Source organism: Pristiophorus japonicus, chromosome 8, assembly GCF_044704955.1.
Source record: "Pristiophorus japonicus isolate sPriJap1 chromosome 8, sPriJap1.hap1, whole genome shotgun sequence".
NCBI classification, from domain to species: Eukaryota; Metazoa; Chordata; class Chondrichthyes; family Pristiophoridae; genus Pristiophorus; species Pristiophorus japonicus.
Window position 1 is genome coordinate 87,489,198 of NC_091984.1, and position 23,687 is coordinate 87,512,884.

Genomic DNA, 23,687 nt, shown 5'->3' on the forward strand with positions numbered 1-23,687 from the left:
TGAGAGTAGCATGTTTGATGTAGTCTACATGGATGTTAACGCATCTTTTGACAATGCCCCACATGGCAAACTGGTCAGAAAATTAAAAGCCCATGGAATCTAAGGGAAAGTGGCAAGTTGGATCCAAAATTGGCTCAGTGGCAGGAAGCAAAGGGTAATGGTCGACGGGTGTTTTTCTGACTAGATAGCTGTATCCAGTGCAGTTCCACAGAGTTCAGTGTTTGGTCCCTTGCTTTTGGTGGTATACATCAATGATTTAAGACTTCAATGTAAGGGGCATGATTAAGAAGTTTGAAGATGATACAAAAATTGGCCATGCGGTTGATAGCAAGAAAGTTGTAGACTGCAGGAAAATGTCAATGGCCTGGTCAGGTAAAGCATTTAGAGAGGACTAACAAGGCAAGGGAATATACAATAAATGGTAGGATACTGAAGTGTAGAGGAACAAAGGGACTTTGCAGTGCATGTCCACAGATCCCTGAAGGTAGGACAGGACAGGTGGTTCAGAAGGCATACAGGATACGTTCCTTTATTAGCCAAGGCATAGAATCTAAGAACAGGGAGGTTATGCTTGAACGGTATAAAACACTAGTTCCACAGCTATAGTACTCCATACAGTTCTGTTCACCACATTACAGGAAAGATATGATTGCATTAGAGAGAGCGTACCAAGGAGATTTACAAGGATGTTGCCAGGACTGGAGAATTTTAGCCATGAGGGAAGATTGGAAATGCTAGGGTTGTTTTCCTTGGAACACAGAGGAGAGACTTGATTGAGGTGTATAAACATATGAGGGTCCTAGATAGAGTGGATAGGAAGGACCTATTTTGCCAAGCAGAGATCAATAAAGTAATTGGTAGCAGGATTAGAGAGTTGAGGAGAACTTTTTTCACCCAGAGACTCCCTGCCTGAAGGGGTGGTAGAGGCAGAAACACTCATCACATTTAAAAAGTACTTGGCACTTGAAGTGCTGTAACCTACAAGGCTGCAGAACAAGAGCTGGAAAGTGAGGTTAGGCTGGATAGCTCTTTGTTGGCCAGCACAGACATGGGCTGAATGGCCTCCTTCTGTACTGTAACTTTCTATGATTCTATGATCTATATGATTAATAAGAATTGATAGGGTAGAGAGAGAAACTATTTCCACTAGTTAGGGAATCTAGGACTAGGGGACATAGTGTAAAAATTAGAGCAAGACTGCTGAGGAGTGAATTTAGGAAACACTTCTATACACAAAGGGTGGTGGAAGTTTGGAACACTATTGCAAATTGCAGCTGATGCTAGGTCAATTGTTAATTTTAAATCAGAGATGGCTAGATTTCTGTTAACCAAAGGTATTAAAGTTATGGAGGAGCAATGGCAGGTACATGGAGTTAGGTCACAGATCAGCCCCTGAATGGAGGAACAGGCTCAAGGGGCTAAATGGCCTGTTGCTATATTGTAAAACTACAAATGTAGGCTTGCTTTGTACCTTGGAAAGAAACTCTTCCAAATCAGTTTTGACAGCAAATCGGGGGATGCTGGAGTGAGAGAGGCTGGAACTGTGCATCAGTTTTTTCACTCCACTGATTTGTGTCATGAGTTGCTGCTTTTTCTTCTTGTCTCTGTCCTTCTGTGTGGGGGAGGGCATCTCTACATCATTCTGCTTGTCTGTTAGGAGAGAATAGAGCATTAGACACTTTGGATTAAATTAGGAATTCAAAAATAAAAAAATCACCTGTAAATTCTCTTTCAGGAGAGACAAAGTCATATATGAGGCAAAGAGTAAAAGTGGACACAGATTTGCAAGCTGCACTGGAAGCAAAAATATGTAATGGGTCCAGAATCAGCATATATACACACAAGAAAGTTTAGATTTAGAGCAAGATATAACTTTGTCAAGCATGCAAAACAAGCGATAACAGATCGACTGCCTGTTATACACTCACCCCGCCCAATTTTCTTTATAGGGAACTTAAAAAAAATCAGGCAGGTATATAATAGGTGACCCCTGCCAAAGTGGAATTTTATCTGCATTAATACTACAGGATTCACGATGGAGCATATTTTCCATCCTTTCAATGATCAATTTTTTGGGTGACACAGTCCCAATGACTTTTTAAAAATGTTTTTGTTATTTTCCAATTTTCTCTGCTGAAAGTGGTAGCTCACACTTGTGTTAGTTTCCGTGAGCACCAGCTACTCTCCTGTGCTTTGCCCAAGTAGTCATTTTACGGTCAACAAGGTATTCAAGCTTTGGGGCATCATAGTCCAACCCAGTTTCTTCACCGGATTATCTTGTGATCTCAGCCAGGATGGTAGCAGGGTACTAAAATTGGCTTTAGTGCCCTAGGGTAGAAGCAAAAATCAACAAAAGTTTACACTCCTGCCCATTAGCTAGTGACCTTGGTCGTGTTGTGTGGGGACATTGGGTAAGGGCAGCATCCAGCAAGACCATGATGCGACCTATAGCCATTCAAGTAAGCTACTGGTGCATAACCAGCACCTATAGAACTGTATTCTTGCCTGTTTAGCATCTTCAGATGAAAAGAACAAATTTGGGATACCTCCACAAAGATACCACAGTTCTGTACAAACCAACTTTTCTCAAATGATTTATATCAGTATTCAACAAGAGGCTTTTAGAACAATCATTCTTTTTTCCCCCCTTCTCTATTGTGCAATAATTGACGTTTGAGGCAAATACTATTAGTAAGACATCTTCACTTCACTAAATGTCAATGCCTTTTCAGAATCTTTTACTACTAAAAACTGGATTCGATTTACTTAGAGCTGAAAATTTTAAGATATGTCTTAATGAAAAAAAAACCAAAAATAAATTACTATTCCCTAAAGACAAGATAGTAAAGGGATATTGTGATATAGCTCCTAATGTCCATTAGCATTCAGAATGGCACCCTGTGGGCCAGGGAATGCAATCGACATATTAATTAAGGCAGGGATCTCTTTTTCTGATGGCTTTTTCAAAATGCTTTTGAAGAGAACCATTTCATCTATTACAATTACATATTAAACCCCATAATCTCATTTTAATACAGGATACATCTACGGAGTCTGTACAAATCTTAAATTCAACACCACAGCCCATCAGTTTTTCTTCAGACACATACTGAATTGATAACATCCAACTGCTGTTTTTCATCTACTACTTAGATGACATCATTATATTATTTGGACTACAGTGTTTAATCAACCAGAATGATTTATACACCAGAATTCATCGGCTCCAGCCACCATCCTGCTCAACTTAATTAAAGCCCCTTGCAACAGAAAGCAATTAAGCTGAACCAGGTTGCATCCAAGCAGCACATCACGAATGCACTATTCACAAACATCTTGTCAAACTGACATTAATGGATGTTTTTTCCTCTGTACAGACCATCAATGGATTAAATGGAGGGCTTCCCTATTCAGAGGCTCCCTTGACAAATTGGGTGCTGATTGTGAGCAGCTGCAGGAAAGGTTAATGGCATTTTCTCAGCAGTATTCCATCATCTTTTAAATGAGCATAGTTACAAATCTATAGTTGGATTGCCTAAACAATGGCAGCGCCAAGCCTGAGCTATCACAATCAGCGATGACTCGCTAAGCAGACACTGAACAGTGAAACAGGGAGGGAAGCCCCAGCGCATGTCCCAATAAGAAACAGCACCTTCTAGGAGAGATGGGGGAAACAATTGGAGGACAGAAAAAGAAATTCATATTCATAAGGTAACTTAACTGGTAACCTACCAAGCTACAACCAATTGATATTTAGTGAAGGCTTGATGAGTGGATGGGAATTTAAAAAAAATCAATTTGAAAAGCACAGTAAGGTTCTATGAAAGGAAGATTTGGAAAGGTCCAGATGTTTGGATTTCTCAGATGAAATGAGAATCCATTGAATCTTGTTTTCCATGGCAACAAGGGAACGGAGATGTAGGTAGAACACTTGCGTCCCATCTGTCACTCCTTTGGGGGAATGCATTTAATCTAAAAATGTACACATAATGGGCTGCCATGCAATAAGCTTGCTGAAGGTTATCAAGTCATGGGATTTCTTCTGCCCCATTGCAGGAGGGTACCTACCATCAATCTAATGCACGTACATGTTGCGACTCCCTAGCACAGTGTAGGTGATTTCCCAATACAGATTTGCCCTTAGTACAACAGTCCAGTGTGAAAATACTGGTAATTCTTTAAAAAAAAATTACACCCCAGTCTTGCACTGTGCACATTTAATGAAAGAATATTTATGCAAAGGTAATTCTTCAATGTTTTTTGTAACTTCACATCAGGTTCCATGAATACAAGTGATGTAATTTAAGCACTCTGCAAGTGGCACTGAAAGAGTTGGGGGGCAGGGGGTGGGGAGGGGGGGGGGGTACAGAACAGAAAATCCCATGGTCTATGCTAAGTTAGCTGACCTCAGCAAGCAAGACTTGCATTTATATTCACGACCACCAGATGTCTCAAAGCACTTTACAACCAATGAAGTACTTCGAGTGTAGTCACTGTTGTAATGTAGGAAATGTGGCAGCCAATTTGCACACAGCAAGCTCCCACAAATAGCAATGTGATAATGACCAGATAATGGGTTTGTATTTCTGATACGGGGGCAGTGCTACAATTGGCCTTAAATGGTGCTGCTGTGGGGAGGGAAAAAAACCCAGCCACAATGTCTGCTCACCGCTCAGTGACACTTGATTAAAAGTGTACACATCATACAGAACAGGATAAGGCTGAGCTGTGATGGCCTTCATATCAAAAAGCCTGTTGAAACTCGAGCTCGAACTTTAACTTGGTGGCGACTGAATTTAATGGCAGGGCCAGATTAACATTTTGTTTCTCGGTTTCCCACCTACAGCCAGCCAAATTGAGAGGCTGACTGGCTGGCGGGCGGGTAGTAGAGAGGAGGGAGGAGGGAGGAATTGGAGATCCGGGGGGGGGGGGGGGGGGCATGGGAAGGTCAGGAGCCGAAGACAGAGATTCAGAAGCTGGACAGGGGGAAATCAGAAAGCTGGATGGGGAGAAAAAAAAAAAGAGATCGGAGACCTCGAGGGGGGTTTCCAATCGCAGGTGGTTGGCAAGGTAGGAACGCTGGATCCAGCAGGTAAGTGGAAAGGCAATTAGCTTCTGGATCCAGCAGTCCTTGCCTTCCTTTAGCTGATAGGTTTCCCCAAGGCCTGGGAAACGTGGCCAGCCAGAGTTAAATTTAAAATAGAGCTTCAAAATGAGCATTATAATATTTAAAATGCCAACCCGCCTCCTGGGAGCAGGTTGACCGCCTGCCTCTGTCCCGCCTCTTAAAATCAGACAAGGGCGGGATTCAGATTTTTAACACTAACCTCCCAGCTGACCCCAACCTGCATACAGGTACAGCAAGTAATCAGGAAGGCAAGTGGAATGTTGGCTTTTATTGCAATGGGGGTGGAGTATATAAGTAGGGAAGATCTGCTACAACTGTACAGGGTGTTGGCGAGACCACACCTGGAGTACTGCGTACAGTTTTGGTCTCCTTATTTAAGGAGGGATATACTTGCATTGGAGGCAGTTCAGAGAAGGTTCACGGAGGTTGATTCCTGAGATGAAGGGGTTGCCTTATGAAGAAAGATTGAGCAGGTTGGGCCTACACTGTTTAGAAGAATGAGAGGTGATCTTATTGAAACATTCAAGATTCTGAAGGGCTTGACAGGGTGGATGCAGAGAGGATGTTTCCCCTCATGGGGAATCTAGAGCACAGTTTCAGAATACAGGGTCGCCCATTTAAAATAGAAACGAGGAGTAATTTCTTCTCAGATGGTCGTGAATGTTTGGAATTCTCTTTCCCAGAGAGCTGTGGAGGTTGGATCATTGAATATATTTAAGGTGGAGATAGACAGATTTTCAATGATAAGGGACTCAAGGGTTATGGGGAGCAGGCAGGGAAGTGGAGCAGAGTCCATGATCAGATCAGCCATGATCTTATTGAATGGTGGAGCAGGCTCGAGGAGTCAAATGGCCTACTCCTGCTCCTATTTCTTATGTCTCATGTTCTAACCCAACCGTATTTGGGGTTAAAATGTCCCCCCTCAATGTCTTGGCTCACATATGAAAGATGGCCAGTTGGGCAGTATCGTCACCTATGGGACTGTGCTCTGGAGTCAACTCCTTCAGGAGTCAGAAGGAAAAAAAGGTGGATGGTTGTGGTGCTGGGAGAGTCAGAGCTGTTCATTTTTTTTTGCTGAACTATACTATTTCATCAAAATTTTCTTGGTGCACTTCAACTAATTCTTTAGTATTTTTAATATCTTCAGACAAACTAGCTGTATACAAAAATATGCATATATCTTTTTAGTAAAACTTATGTATGGTTGAAAAGCCCTTTTTTGCCCTTCCCCCTTTTTCTGCTAAATTTCTGCCCTCTTCTCAAATCATTGCTATCTTGCTTGTGTACGGTTTCATGGTGTCAGTCTACCTCTGGCCAAGTGCCTATCTTTGCCTGCGAGTCTGGACAGTGAGCAACAATGGGAACACTATGATTCTACCTTCATCCGATGTACAAGCACATATTTTTGCAACAAGTGTCACTTGATAGCAACTAGAAATAGAAACTCCGGCTGACTCTTCCCTGAAGGAACTGTGGGGAAAAATGGGGTCAATTTTATTGCCCCTACGGCTATCCTGGCTGAGATCAGCTAACTCAGCACATACCAGTTATTGTACCAGGGGCTTTGCTGATCTGTATGGACAGTGGTTTTATCAACTGAGTCATCAGGGGAGTGAACTAATTGAACCATGAAATGGTTTATTCTATTGTTAAGAATAATCGAGTCAAAGACTGGAATGCACAACACAATGGAATAATCAATACAAAAGGGGGGAAAGGCGACAATTAGATCCAATTAATTGATTTCATGCTGATGCATTTACTCATCAAAAAAGAAGCCCTTGGGAACATTTTGATGGAGATGACCAAGGCACATCCTCAAGTCAGGTGTTCACGCTTTCAAAAGGGATTGTATGGAAATTTAACTATTTTCCCACTAGTCTGCAAGCAAATCACTTCAAAGAGATAATGATGTGAAGCAGCAAAACAACACTTGCAGAAATCCATTAGTGTGGGGTTGTAAATACCATCGGTGTCAATCAACTATTCTACAACTTAGTGCAATATGTGCTTGGATAGCTAAGCGAGGGAAAGATTGATTTCCAGCCAGCCTTGCTTCTTCACATTTTAGGTCATATACCTAATTATACAAGATAAATACCGATGTATACACATTATGCTAGATTTTTGCTTCAATTTTGATCAAGGTACATGTAAAAAAATTGTAATCTTAAGGAGCTTTCTCAATACTTTAGTATGGCACTTAATCACACAGATCAGGAAGGTTCCAGGTTTGAACCCTAGCCTGCAATGACTTCACTGATCTTAGTTATGATGTTTGCCTACATAAAACAGTGAATGTACATCAAAGTAATATGTTAAACGTGGAATGTTTTGGGTCATTTCTAAAAGAGACAGTAAGGCGATATATAAATGCAAGTTTTTTTCCTTTTTAGGGCAGTAAGAGACTGCTGTAATTGGCCTCAGTGGCCCAACACAAAGAAGAGAAACATTCAGCATATGTTTTTGCTCTTGATCTCTACCAGTGGCTTTCCTCTTCCCTTTGCCCAAAGTGGGTATTTGTGGATATCAGATGAAGACACTGCCAGGCTGAGATCTGATGCCTGTTAAATTGATCACTCACTGTCCAGGCTCACACATGAAGAATGGCCACGAGGACAAAATCCTAGAAAGCTGCCGGTGCCCATGGAAATATACTGTAGCATGTGCCACCGGTAAGGAGAGGGGGAAAGAAACTTATCAAATAAAATAATGTAACGATTCTGGCCAGCGGCAATGGCTGTTGACCCCGAAGAAAGCTGCCCACAAAGATCATGTGGTGAGAAGTTTGCCTTTTTCGATGCGGAAGCAAGATCAGTATAATGCAGTAGGAATCCCCATATTGTACTGCAGCACTTTGCAATTGTTCTCCATTTAAATTATAATTTGCTTTTCTATTTTTTCTGCCAAAACAGATAAACTCACATTTTCCCACATTGGGCAAAAATTTGGCAAATAGAGTACACTCACTTAGCCTGTCTATATCCCTTTGCAGACTTTGTGTCCTCCTCACAATTTGCTTTCCCACCCATTTTTGTATCAGCAAACTTGACTACATTACACTCAGTCCCTTGATCCAAGTCATTAATACAGATTGTAAATAGTTGAGACCCCAGCACCGATCCCTGCGGCACCCCACTAGTTACTGTTTGCCAACCGGAATGTGACCAGTTTATCCCAACTCTCTGTTCTCTGTTAGTTAGCCAATCTTCTATCCATGCTAATATATTACCCCCAACCCATAAGAACATAAGAAATAAGAGCAGGAGTAGGCCCCTCGAGCCTGCTCCGCCATTTAATACGATCATGACTGATCCGATCATGGACTCGGGTCCATTTCCCTGGCTGCTACCCATAACCCCTTATCTTGCAGTAACCTTTTATGCGGCACCTTATCCAATGTCTTCTGGAAATCCAAATACACCACATCTACTGGTTCCCCTTTATCCACCCTGCTCATTACATCCTCAAAGATCTCCAGCAAGTTTGTCAAACATGATTTCCCCTTCATAAAACCATGCTGACTCTGCTTGATTGATGTCCTGCAACTGCTTCCTTAATAATGGACCCCAGCATTTTCCCAATGACAGATGTTAGGCTAACTGGTCCGCCCCACAGCGGGTGGAAATCAGGCAGGCAAGCACACAGGTGAGCTGTTAAAATGGAGTAGGTAAAATACCTGCTCTGTTCAGATTTAAAAATGCCTGATTTTTCAGATTTAAAAATGCCTGATCTTTCAGATTTGAGGCACACACCTGACTTAGGCAGCTACAACCAGGTAAGTTTAAAACTTTCTGTTGTGGGGGCTGGAGGACTATGAGAGCCTAGGCCTCCCCTGTCTTGGTCGGCCAGCGACCTGTTCATGAGGCTGGTCCTTCTACTGCTGTTCCCAGACGGGCTGGCCATTCACTAGTGCCCTTTTATACCACGGAAGGCAGCTATTTGGCCGTACCGACTTTCAGCTGGTCCCACTCCCCTGCCCCTTTCCTGTAGCCCTGCAATTTTTTTTCCTTCAGATACTTATCCAACTCCCTTTTGAAAGACAAGATTAAGTCTACCTCCAGCACTCTTTCAGGCAGCGCATTCCAGATCTTAACCGCAAAACAAAGGTTCTTCTTGCATCGCCTTTGGTTCTTTTGCCAATCACCTTAAATCTGTGTCCTCTGGTTCTCGACCCTTCTGCCAGTGGGAACAGTTTCTCTCCATCTACTCTGTCCAGACCCCTCATGATTTTGAACACCTCTATCAAATCTCCTCTTAATTGTCTCTGCTCCAAGGAGAACAACCTCAGCTTCTCCAGTCGATCAATGCAACTGAAGTCCTTCATTCCTGGAATCATTCTCTTAAATCTTTTCTGCACCTTCTCAATGGCTTTTGCATCCACCCTAAAGTGTGGTGTTCAGAATTGGACACAATACTCCAGTTGGGGCCGAACCAGTGTTTTTATACAGGATCATCATAATTTCCACACTTGTGTACTCTGTGGGGCCGAAATTGCTGCTGGCCGAAAACGCGGCGCACCTACCGCGTTGCGACTGTTTTTACCGCAGTGGTAGATGTGGTGGCCTCTTGCGCAAAATTCCGCTCTTTGGCTTTTTTTTCCCCGAGTGGCCCGGAAGTCGCTCATAATGGGGGAGGAATCGCGGTGGTGAGCGGAAGTTCAATAAGTGGGGGGCGGACGGAGTGTCCGTTGCTGTCACTTGCTGATGACATCATCATGCTGGTATGTCACCACGTCTCGCCCCTTCACTTAAAGGGGAGAGCCATTGCATGCTCTGCGATTCTTCAAGTTAGGTCCACTGGGCCACCAGGGAGGATTTTGGCCAGGCCAGCAGCCTGACACCCAAGACGGGGTGCAGGCTGCCTATTGGCGGCCAAGCCGAACCCGGCATGATAGACAGCTGACAAAATAAAATAAGATGGTGGCCGCGACAGTAGGTCCTCCTCTTTAATGGCAGTCCCACCTCCATTTTACAATGATTGCAAGCACAGTGCACAGACAGAAAAAGCTGTCAGTGGCACCAAGCGGCGGGAGCAAGGTTTTCAGCGTGGAATTTCAGGAAGGGGGGGGCACGCTCTGATGACGCACTCAGAAGCGGAGCGGTAGTGGGAGGAGCGGGTCACCGCCAGGATACCGCAGGAGGGCAATTTTCAAAATGGCGGCCATTCGACTAAAAATCGGTGGGCTTTCCAACTCGCTGCTTGGCCACCGATTTCCGGCGGTAACAGGCCTTGAGGGGGCAATTTCAGCCAGGATCCCGTAAGCCTTTTCCGCCCAGAAATTAAAATTCCTACTATAATTTGTAAAATGATAGTGCATAATAGTTTCATGATAGAAGAAAATACAGAATGTGAAAAATTGTTAAATATACAAGTTTTTCTTATAATTTTAACCAAGAACACGAGCACTGATTTTTCTCCATTCCTTGGTGGCTCCAGTTTTCTCATTTCCTAGGCAACCTGTTCCCAAGCCGGTTAGAAAGTGACTGGCTCAGAACAACACTATGGCTCTTGTCAATAAAATGCTTATTCTGCAGGACAGCGCCACGATTGAATAGAGTGAAAAAAGAACTTGTATTTATGTAACAGCTAATCACATTCTTTAGGAATCCCAAAGTGCTTTTATGGATTTTTTTTTGAAGTGTTGATATGTAGCCAAAGTTGATATATAGCCAAAGTCTGCATCCACACAGGGGGCTCCCACAAACAGCAAATTAATAAATGACAAGATAATCTGTTTTTATTCTTGGTGGTGTTAGTTGCAAGAGAAATGTTGACCAAGAAAAATGGAAGAACTCCAATTCTTCAAATAGTAGCATGGGATTTTTTTTTAAACCTTTAACTGTGCAGCAGACTTGGCTTAACTTTTCATCCAAAAGATCAGCTTAGAGAAGATGAATCAAGAAGCAGTGGTTAGGTTGTTTCAAGCTTGAATTCTAAAAGTGTGGTGATAATTTTCAACTTAGCTGTCTGGATGGTAACCTGGCAGAGTGGATTGTACAACCAATGGAATAAAAATCAGTAGGTTCTATAAAGGGGCAGGGCATCCACTCTGCCAGGTTACGAAGACAGAAATGTTGAAAACTACCCTCTATAAATCATAAGGGGAAAGGAAAGCTGAGGCATATTAGAAGTTACAAGTTTTGCGAAGGAATACATTAGTGTCGGAGATGGTGTAATGAGTTTTCATTTCAACAGAGGTGGAAAAATGTGTCGACTGCTGGATTTGTAACATAGGAAGATTAAGAGCTGAAAGTTCACAGGGACAATGATCATATCAATATTATTGAGAAATAAATATCCACTGCGAGGTGTGTGCATTAGTGGTTCTAGAGAGAATCCTTTTTTGATATTCTCTCTGATTGGGGAGTTGTCTGGCTTCGGATTTCTGCACATCAGATTGAATATTTAGTGATACTGGAACATCACCCTGCTTCCCTCATTGTTCTTGGGCCTCCAATATGCTGGACCTTCATGCTCTATCTCTTAAAAAAGTTTTTTGTGATGCAACTTTAACTGTAGACTCGGTAATGGCATACCCAAAAATAAGTGTAGCGGTAGCAATGACGCAGCTTTCAGTACAACTCCAAAACACTTATTTGCTGGAACCGAAGAATTATTTTTGGAAAAGACTGGTGCACATATGAAGCCAACCATTTAGAGTAATTTAGAAATCTTAAACTATAGAAATAGCAGGGATACACAGGACAATACTGCAAGACAATTACAGGCAGGATGCTTTCAATGTTGTAGCACTGAAACATTATAGTAGATATTTTAAGATGCTCATAAATGTTGAGAATGTCAGTAATTCTATTTTTGTGTTGAGTTCTCTGCAGGTGGTGCAAGGGAAAGATGGTTCACAAGACTCACCTAAAAAGGTGTTGGAAATGAACTCGGATACTTGGTTGCCAGAACGGCTCATCTCAGAGAGGTGGGTGAGCTCACGGTTCAGCATTCTCTTGAACTGTTAGAAAGACAAACACAAGAGTCAGTACCCAGCTTTTTTGTAAAACATTCAATGCCACTTTTGAATCCCATTCTTTCATCAATAAAATGGATTGATCATAAAAAACAAGGGGGAAAAAAAAGAGTTGTGAAACTTCACATTTATTGTCCCACGTCAATGCATTGAGAGTGTAACTAAGCTCAATTTAAATCTAGTTATTTAACAAGCTACGGGCTGATATGCCAAAACACATCCACAAAAAAAAAAAATCAAGTTTCATGTTTCTTTTATTTTAGTTATTTATCAGAAAAGGTGTCGTTTAAAAGTTAATTATTAAATATGGATATAAAATAGCTTTTCGTACCAGAATGAGTAGTGTCTGACTTGCACACAAAAATCTTTACTTAAATAAGCAATGGCATTGTAATTATCAATATTTTATTACTGAATACACTCCAAGACACAAACAACAGGACAAAGTATTTTCATTTTACATTTACGATTTATATAAAATTTAACGTTGAAAAAAGTATGCATCTAAAATTAATCTATTGAGACTATATGGTGGTACAATTCTGTAACACCCCACCCAGATACCTGGATTGATTTTGATCTGAGGTATAGTGAATTTTGTAGATCATTTTTTATATGTTTCTCTGAATTTGGTAATGGCTTGTTCTATAATTTTTTTTAAATCTGGAAAATTCTGACATTTTTAAATGGGCATCTGAAAGGGAATTGTAAGTTGGTAATACTGGGCTTACAACAGGCATTGTCGATATGAGATGCATAGAGATTTTAGTTGTAATAAAAATATATCATTTTTGAAAAATTGTCCCCTCCCCTATGCCACATAGCTAGTCCTACCAGTGCATTGTCTCATAAAAAACTTTTAAATTAAAAGTGTTTCTCCTGGAATTCAGTGATTGCTTTTTTCTTTTATTTCCCCACTTTCCTCTAGAGATAACATTTTGTTTAAACCTCATCAACTTTGAATTTTAAAAAGAGAAATATATACAAGCCAGTTATCAATATGGGATAATGAGTTGTTGAAACATAGGTTTCTGCATTTGAACTTACAGCCACATATCTCACAGCAAATACACATTCACATTTACTTGTAATTTTGTGATAAATTTACTCACCTTGATATAACCCCAAGAAACAGACAGCAAATAGTTTGCTTCAGGCATTTTGACCCACTTGACAATAGAAGCAACAACAGCCGTGTACAAAATAAGCAATCTAGCTGGACAATTCCACACGCACAGTTTCAGTAGTAATAACCAAAAGGTGTAGATGTTTCATTAGCAGCTTGAACGTTTGATTTTTGGAGCAAAAAAAATCTTCAATGTATTCTTTCAATGCATGAGAAAATCCAATCCATTAAATACATCCTTGGAAAGATAGTATCTGCGCGTTTGCACTGACACAATTGAGATAATGAAATCAAGGGTCACATGGAGCCAGAAACGATACAAGTGCATGCAGTTCACAGCACTTAAGAATTACGAATAGCTTTGGTTTCTTGGCTGGCTGGCGGGCGTGGGGGCTACTTCAGCTTAGTCTCAGCACAAAGGGGCAAAAAGTCTATTGTCTGCAAGCTTACAGTATCTACATCATTTCAACAGGATGTGGGAAATGACAGAAAATGGAGGATGCCCAGTGCATATTTATGTAAATTAAATGCTGACGGTGTCCCCATTTCATTAGAGATGCTTTTAACACCCTCCTACACCATTGCCAGATACTTTTCAACACAATGACAATTTAGTAGAATAATTTTTCATCAGGACCAGATAGAATTCTGATCTGTCCCCTCTGTTGCACAAAATGAGTGTGGAATAAAACTAGCATTACAAGATGATTTACAATAATAATCAGTCTAATTCTGTGAAGTTGAGTTTTCTGACACACACAAAACAGCAATTTACAAGGTTTATTTATGCTGATCACTTTCATCTAGCTGTTTCTTGTCTGAAGAATACATTTAAACAATTAGCTTTTTCAGAGACAGAAATGGTTTATTCCTAGATGGTTTGCTGTTATTTGCATGTGTGCATATTTTACAATTGAGCTAAAAATTTGTTTAAGTGAACTACTTCAGAACTAAAACTGATTGAATGGGCACGTCACTATCTCCTGCACCTTATTAAAGTTGCACTCTTGTGCAAGTCAGACATTCCGAATTAGAAACACAGATTTTGATCTTTTTTCTACAGTTTTCACCAAAACCTCTACAGAAAGAAAGCCTCAATATTAAAGAAACTTGGGTGCACGGACTAATGTTCAAAGCTTGACTATTCTGTGGTGTCTACAATGATTTTTCACCTCTGCATTCTCTACAGCAGTTCCCCTTTAAATCCGAGCTAATGCACAGCGCCGGCATAGAAATGTTATTCACTCTGTATCTGATTGGCTTTCAGCTCAACTGCAGTGACATCACTTAGCTTTCTCTGCACTGTTGATAAAGAGCATTAGAACATCGGAGGGCAACAGCAGAAAGGAGCCCCAGAGAATCTGGAGACTGAAGTTGAAGCAGCACCATGAAATGAACATTACAGCTCCATAGCAACCACATCACATGATATTTCTCCTGCTGGTGACGATAAGAGTTCCCTCTATAGGTTATATCACCAATGAACAATGGAGCTGCCTTCGAATCCATTTTGTGTGTAAATATAACTAGTCCATGCCTCCGCATTAGCAACACATTTGAATGAACTGTCACGATCATACAAATCAACCAGTACCCCTTGCCTTCCCCACAAATTCCTGTTTGATGTCCTTAGATTATTAATTTCTTGAATTCCAATTTTAAAAAGTGTAATAATTAGTGACTGCTCTAATTTTCTTTCCTCCTTTCCTAAAGGCTCTAATGATGGCGTACTGACTGCTCCACGGGTTTGACTTGTTAGCTTCCCCCCTCCCCCAAGTGACCATTCTTTATGTGCAAGCTTAAACAGTGAAGCGGACAGATTATTCAACTGTGCGCAGCAACACAACTGAGGTAGATACCTCACCTGGCGTCCACATGTTGCTTTCCAGCAAGGTATCTCATATCACATGATAATGATCATGAGTGAGGATACCTCTAACCTAGCGTTCAACTGTCCCCCTCCCCTCCGTTAGCTCAATACAAACGCAAGACCTTTCAAGTCAGTTTCAAATTTGATTGTTTTCACTGCACTGCACTGAGCCCCTCAGTTTGATCAACTATTCATTAAAAAAAAAAAGTGTGCTTACTTGCCAAATTTATTGTTCAGATATTGACTTAGGCTGACGATGAGCGTTTAACAGACTGTGTTTAAAGATACCCCTTAATATTGTGAAGCAGTGTTGCATTATGTTTATGCTAAATTCGATGTTTCATTAAAGTATGTCGTAATGACATAGCAGGGGTATTTCCAATGCAAACTGCATTAGCATATGTGAAAAAAAATGAACACTGCCCAGTGTATGCAATATATCCTGTTGTGTATATTTACTGAAGAAATTCACAGCAATATATGAAAGTAGTTATTAATGCTGTGGCTGCGATATAACGCACCTTAACATTCAACTTTAATACTGCATTGTTGGTTTATATATAAAGCACGCTTTCAATTTTTTCCTGTTTGTATATGGTAGATCTGTTTCTACTGGAAGGAGTTTTGCATTACAATGGGACCCCTCATGTTGTGGAATTTGCCTCATTTAAATTGACAGCACCACAGATCCTAAATTGCACAAGACATTGAGGAAGCAGGATTGACATGCAAGCAAAGTGAAAAAGACATCAGAAAATTCAGATTTCCCACGGTCCAGGGAACCGTGGTGAAAGAGGAGGAAACTGTCTGAAGTGCAGAAATATTGATGCAAATACAGACAAGCAGATCAATAAGTTATGACAAGCCTACCTTGAGTGAGGCAAAGGCAATCATCTCGGAGATGGTTGCCTTTAGCTTGCTCACAGTGTGCTTGCCCAGTGTCCATTTTATCATTTTAAATTATACAAATCTAGGCATATTGTTGATGCCTCAGTGGTGAAATGTACTACCTATGTGGAAGAGAGTCATACAGACCAGGAATGTCTCAAGTTTTATCCTTGGTATGTGATCAGTTAACTGATCTCAGCTAGAGCACTGGATGTGATATTATTAATCTCTGGAGGTGAGAAAAATCACTCTTGGCCTCTACTCCCAAATCCTAACCAGTGATCCCTACTGGAAGTACATGTGTTCGGCAAGAGCTGGCTGGGCTTCGATCTAATGCACCTCATTATACAGCAAGTGTCACGGATCATTTTCAACGCAGACTGGGGATGAAACTTGGGAACTTCATGATCTGTAATTACCCAGTAAGCCACTGGAGGAGCTCAGTTAAAATTGCAGTGGGACAACCAACTTTCTGGCTGTTTGCTGTAGGTCATCTAATCCCTCTTGGGGATAAACAGATGGTAAATGGTTGAATCTTAAATGACTCGGATTGCAAGAATGGTTCAGTGTTTAAAAATCAAACCCAGTTTAAGCTTAAAGAGTTAGGGTTAGTTACTTATCTTTAGGCTTCATTTTATTGATAGCCGACTCATTTTTCCGTCCTAAACATCCTGCTGCCACTCAGTGTAATGGCAATAATAGCATTGCCAGATGGTATGTGTTATATATGTAAACCTGTAAATACCTTGTTTAACCACCAGAAGGCTCATCCCCTGGAGTCCCAAGGGATCCCACAATCCCTTGGGAGCACCTGTATATAAAAGGAGGCCTCACAGGTTGGAGAGGCACTCTGGAGACCTGCAATAAAAGAACTACGGTCACACATTACTTTAAGCTTACAGTACCTGGTCAGATTCTTTATTCAAGACTTAACAGTATCAATATAATGAAACAAAGCTAAATAAATGGCCATTACTGTAGAGAAACGGGGATGGGAGCAAGCTCTAGGTTGAGGCACTTAGAGGGAACACTACATGGTAACAAAGGGGTGGGGGAAATGATGAGGCCTAATCCTGTCCTACATATAGATTTTGAGACACCACGGGCCAAATAGTCTTACTGCAGCAACTGAAGGTTATGGTGTAGTAGTAAATAGCAGCAGTGGGTATCGAAAGGTGAAGGGAGGGGTTTGATGTAAACAGTATAAAAGAAGGAAAAACCACAAGTAGTATTCAAGATATAATAAATAGTAAGGCACAGTAAAAAAGAGAAATCTACTATACTCTTTCTCTCCACTCCCCAATTTTATTTGCAGCCACGGGCTCCTGCTAAGCTACAGGTCCACAGATACACCAGCTGTTTGATACTTCAGCCAAGTAGTCATTCTTCATGTTGAACCTGGACAGCAAATGTCAGCAAGCTATTTGACTGAAGAGGGAATCACTGAAATGCTCAATCTTGTCCTCACCCAATGACTGCACTTTCCAGCAGGAATCACTGGATAGTCCCTGGCTGTCATCAGCTAAATCAGCACAGACTGAAGATGAAAACCAGGATATTATTGGTTTGCATGGCTCAGTACCACCCTGGGGAATGCATCGACTCACTAATTCAGTGGAAATCTGCCATATATTATTATTTCCCTTTTGTGGATTTCTTTCTAGCTGCTACAATAAAGCGGAGAGGATAATTGTTTCAGTAGTATTTTTTTTTTTAATCACAGTGTGTGGGAATGCCCTGTAACTGCTGTACTACCAGCACATTTACCTCAATTTTTCCTGACACATCCAGTCAACAAACTGCTGACTGAAGGTTAATTTCTCTCATATACATACAACACACTAAATAATAGACTACTGCTGGTCAATTCCATTTGCTTGAATTACACATGGTCCATTATTCACTTTGAAAGTCTCTCTGGTATAGAAAATCCTGGATGTTTCCCGGTATAATCTCTATGACTTGCCATTTTATTAAGAATACTTCCATCACATGCTGTAACATTCTCTCATTACTCGACACATTCTGCCGATGTCAAGTTACTCCTAAAATCCCTGCAAATCTGAATATGTCCGAACATAAAATGGGAAATCAGCGTAAACAATCAAGGCTCAAGGCAAGAGTCAAACTCAACACCCATATATTTCTTCTTTAAGTATGAAAGTTGAAGTTTTAACTCATTCAACCATCCTGCATGCACATTCGGCAAAGCAGGTTTTAAGAAGTTTCAATTGGGAAAGTTTTTCAATTTTTAATGCGACTTATACCTGTGCTATAAAAATCCATTCAACTATGCAGGTCTCAGTGAGGATAATTTTTTAACACGAAAAAGAAACGCAATAAAAAAAAACAGAAAAAGAACTTTCCTGCTGCACCTGAAAATCTGATTGTAATTTCAAGCTTTGGAGCAAGTATTATTGCAGGAAACCCGCTTAGGAGACTAACTTGGGGGAGGGGTCATTATTGTGTGCGGAGACGTATTCAGGATTGATAAGACAATCATAAAAGATCAAGGCAATTTGGGCGTAATGTAGTTACGCATACAACTCACTCCCTAAATTCTGTGATCTCTCAGACCACGTATCTAATTTGTCCCAGATTGTGCATGTTTGTGTGTACAAATGCACTGGAATTTCCAGGCCCATCATTTAAAGCAGGGTGAACTACTTTGGTTGAGAAGGTGGCCCACAAGTTAAGTGAATTGGAAACTTGGTCAACTTCAGCTCCTATATTCAACAAATGTGGAAGGTAATCCAGTATCAGATTTGTGGAAAAGTAGCAAGATAAGGAAAGTGGCAGTGGTGGTGGTGGGCGAAAACAGAGGGTAAGAAGGGTGGAGATGAAGATATAGAACATGAATGCTGATGAAGGCAGTGAAGGAAAAATCCTGGGGATGGGAGATCTAACATGGACTTAGATAGATGGTGCTCAAAACTTATGGTACACACAAGGAAGGGAATATACAAACAGCACTGTATCACCACTAACGTTTCTGCTAAGGTACATGGCTATGCACTGATCGAGGTCCCGTGCAGGCTGCTCACCAGCTGTTGCTGCTGATAAAGATATCGCGCAGCAAATTTAAATAGACCGCACATGATAAAAAGAAATTAGAGGGAACATTGATCACCACACAGTTGACTGGGGAGAAGTGATGGTGGCAAAAAGGAGGCAAGTGTAGTTATGTGGTTTTCTATCATCAAAAGGCTAGTCTTTTCTGCAGCTGCAAAAGTCCAGAAAAGTCTGTTACCTAACAAATGCCAGGATAAGGAACAAAAAAATGTAGGTGGAGAAGATTCTGGAAAGGAAGGTAACTAGCCTGAAGTAATGGTTTATCTTGGAATCAATTATATTAGGAAGAGCAGGATGGAGGGCTAGATTATGTGGTCAAGTCCCTGGAGAGGAGTTTAAATCTTCTGACTCGGAGGTGAGAGCTACCACTGAGCCAAGGCCGATATAGTTGATGCATTTATCAACTGAGTTCTGCTTTGCTTGGCTCTTGATCAGAGTTGTGATGATTGGAAAGGAGCCAAATAAAGTTTGTGCCATTTCCCTACATGGCAGAAAAACAAACAGAAGAGTCACGTCTGGGTGTTACCCAGCATCTCCGAGCAGCTAGCTACAGGAGGAGGGGTAAACATACAGGCACTACCAGCAGCAGCAGCTTTAAGACACTGCTTGAAAATGAGGTATAAGCTTATAAAAAATGGTTTTCTAGACCAATATGTCGAGGAACCAACTAGGGGGGAGGCCATCTTAGACTGGGTGTTGTGTAATGAGAGAGGATTAATTAGCAATCTCATTGTGCGAGGCCCCTTGGGGAAGAGTGACCATAATATGGTGGAATTCTGCATTAGGATGGAGAATGAAACAGTTAATTCAGAGACCATGGTCCAGAACTTAAAGAAGGGTAACTTTGAAGGTATGAGGCATGAATTGGCTAAGATAGATTGGCTAATGATACTTAAGGGGTTGACTGTGGATGGGCAATGGCAGACATTTAGAGAACGCATGGATGAATTACAACAATTGTACATTCCTGTCTGGCGTAAAAATAAAAAAGGGAAGGTGGCTCAACCGTGGCTATCTAGGGAAATCAGGGATAGTATTAAAGCCAAGGAAGTGGCATACAAATTGGCCAGAAATAGCAGCGAACCCGAGGACTGGGAGAAATTTAGAACTCAGCAGAGGAGGACAAAGGGTTTGATTAGGGCAGGGAAAATGGAGTACGAGAAGAAGCTTGCAGGGAACATTAAGGCGGATTGCAAAAGTTTCTATAGGTATGTAAAGAGAAAGAGGTTAGTAAAAACAAACGTAGGTCCCCTGCAGTCAGAATCAGGGGAAGTCATAACGGGGAACAAAGAAATGGCAGACCAATTGAACAAGTACTTTGGTTCAGTATTCACTAAGGAGGACACAAACAACCTTCCGGATATAAAAGTGGTCAGAGGGTCTATTAAAGAGGAGGAACTGAGGGAAATCTTTATTAGTCGGGAAATTGTGTTGGGGAAATTGATGGGATTGAAGGCCGATAAATCCCCAGGGCCTGATGGACTGCATCCCAGAGTACTTAAGGAGGTGGCCTTGGAAATAGCGGATGCATTGACAGTCATTTTCCAACATTCCATTGACTCTGGATCAGTTCCTATCGAGTGGAGGGTAGCCAATGTAACCCCACTTTTTAAAAAGGGAGGGAGAGAGAAAGCAGGGAATTATAGACCGGTCAGCCTGACCTCAGTAGTGGGTAAAATGATGGAATCAATTATTAAGGATGTCATAGCAGCGCATTTGGAAAATGGTGACATGATAGGTCCAAGTCAGCATGGATTTGTAAAGGGGAGATCATGCTTGACAAATCTTCTGGAATTTTTTGAGGATGTTTCCAATAAAGTGGACAAAGGAGTACCAGTTGATGTGGTATATTTGGACTTTCAGAAGGCTTTCGACAAGGTCCCACACAGGAGATTAATGTGCAAAGTTAAAGCACATGGGATTGGGGGTAGTGTGCTGACGTGGATTGAGAACTGGTTGTCAGACAGGAAGCAAAGAGTAGGAGTAAATGGGTACTTTTCGGAATGGCAGGCAGTGACTAGTGGGGTACCGCAGGGTTCTGTGCTGGGGCCCCAGCTGTTTACATTATACATTAATGATTTAGACGAAGGGATTAAATGTAGTATCTCCAAATTTGCGGATGACACTAAGTTGGGTGGCAGTGTGAGCTGCGAGGAGGATGCTATGAGGCTACAGAGTGACTTGGATAGGTTAGGTGAGTGGGCAAATGCGTGGCAGATGAAGTATAATGTGGATAAATGTGAGGTTATCCACTTTGGTGGTAAAAACAGAGAGACAGACTATTATCTGAATGGTGACAGATTAGGAAAAGGGAAGGTGCAACGAGACCTGGGTGTCATGGTACATCAGTCATTGAAGGTTGGCATGCAGGTACAGCAGGCGGTTAAGAAAGCAAATGGCATGTTGGCCTTCATAGCGAGGGGATTTGAGTACAGGGGCAGGGAGGTGTTGCTACAGTTGTACAGGGCCTTGGTGAGGCCACACCTGGAGTATTGTGTACAGTTTTGGTCTCCTAACTTGAGGAAGGACATACTTGCTGTTGAGGGAGTGCAGCGAAGATTCACCAGACTGATTCCCGGGATGGTGGGACTGACCTATCAAGAAAGACTGAATCAACTGGGCTTGTATTCACTGGAGTTCAGAAGAGTGAGAGGGGACCTCATAGAAACGTTTAAAATTCTGACGGGTTTGGACAGGTTGGATGCAGGAAGAATGTTCCCAATGTTGGGGAAGTCCAGAACCAGGGGTCACAGTCTAAGGATAAGGGGTAAGCCATTTAGGACCGAGATAAGGAGAAACTTCTTCACCCAGAGAGTGGTGAACCTGTGGAATTCTCTACCACAGGAAGTAGTTGAGGCCAATTCACTAAATATATTCAAAAGGGAGTTAGATGAAGTCCTTAGTACTCGGGGGATCAAGGGGTATGGCGTGAAAGCAGGAAGTGGGTACTGAAGTTTCATGTTCAGCCATGAACTCGTTGAATGGCGGTGCAGGCTAGAAGGGCTGAATGGCCTGCTCCTGCACCTATTTTCTATGTTTCTATAAAAAATGACTTTAAAAAAATCCATGAGTGATTGCAGGTTGTTCCACTATTAATGGCACTGTTCCAAACCATTAAACTAACATGTACAGTGAGGCTTTGGGATATGGCAGCATTCCAAATTCTCCTCTCCTCTCCTGTCCCACCGAACTTCTAATTTTTTTTTAATACAGAAACAGATTTTCAAACGTTCTATTTGACTGACTAATATGCAATGACAAGTCTGCTTAAAACACCAAACAAATAAATACGGAAGTGTAAAATGCAATATCTCAAACCTTTTCAAAATATAAATCAGGAGCAAGTTTCACAGAGAGCCTTTCAGATGAATTGGGGCCGCTGTAGGGATCCTCTAAATGGCAGAAAACTTTACTTGCCCATAAACAATTGAGCACCAGGTGTACAGAATGTATACTTAAGCACCTTGGACATGGTAATGGCACCATACAAATTAAAGTTGTTGTTTGGCAGCCCTACTTTTGACACATAAAAATGTCAGCTATGACCTGGATCATATAAGTTATCAAAGACCAGATTTTTAAAGCACATTTTCAAGCAATAAAATATATATATTTTTTTTACATTTGAGAGAGATTAAAAAGAAACGGAAAAGATTTAAACTTTATTTTTTCTTAAACCGAAAAAGAAAGAGTTAGGAAAGTTCTAATAAATGTGTTAGAAAAAAGCAAAACTAAGCATAAAGATTAAAAGACAAAGAAACATTGGGAAGGAATAGAGAATGGGGAAGAATAGAGCTAACCATTTAAGCACAATTAAAGTCTTTGGTATGGAGCATGGAGTTGGGGGAGGGCAGAAATGGTGACTTTTGCCTTGGCTGGGGAAAAAGACGACCAGGAATTGTCACCCACCCTTTCCGTCAACGACTGTCCCACCTGTGACAGAAACTGTAATTACCGTATAGGACTGTTCAGTCACCTCAGAGCTCACTTTTAGAGTAGAAGCAAGTCTTCCTCAATTTCAAAGGATTGCCTATGACAGAGCATCTGTGGTTCCATAGCGGGCTTTAAAAAGGCCCCAATCATAGAAACATAGAAAATAGGTGCAGGAGTAGGCCATTCGGCCCTTCGAGCCTGCACCGCCATTCAATGAGTTCATAGCTGAACATGCAACTTCAGTACCCCATTGGAGGCAAGATATTTGATTACCGTATTCAGTCATGCCCACCAAATGAATAACTAATAACAGAATAAAATGTTTGAGAATTACATTTTCATCCACAAATCCCTTTTCCAACGATAAATGTCCCAGTTAAACAAATTAGATATTTAAATCAATTGCAAAAGTCTGCATTTATTCATTGATGTGTTGTACTGCCTTGCTAAACTAAAATGCGATAAGCTCCTTTTACAAGCATTTTTGTCGAGGTGTGAAAATCAGTTAGTAACCAATTCAATGATGTTTCAGAATCTTTTTCATCTCATCAGGTGCTCGGACACTTTTGGCAATCAATGTGACAAACGGTTTTGTTTAGATGTGAAAATCACCTCATCAAGTGCTGATGCTCAAGCTTTGTATAATCTTAGAATTTATCCATGTTTTAGTGGCACATAAATCATTTAG

The 23,687-nt window shown here is 41.2% G+C and overlaps 1 protein-coding gene across 1 annotated transcript in view; it reads right to left on the bottom strand.

The window, feature by feature from the left end:
* pde4ba (phosphodiesterase 4B, cAMP-specific a) overlaps positions 1-23,687 on the bottom strand; it is a 242,088-nt gene that overhangs the window by 15,559 nt on the left and 202,842 nt on the right. Inside the window, exons 3-4 of the mRNA XM_070887016.1 lie at positions 12,002-12,095; positions 1,472-1,650 (exon numbers count right to left, since the gene is read on the bottom strand). Coding sequence (XP_070743117.1) covers positions 1,472-1,650; positions 12,002-12,095 — 273 coding nt within the window. The remainder of the gene's footprint in view (positions 1-1,471; positions 1,651-12,001; positions 12,096-23,687) is intronic.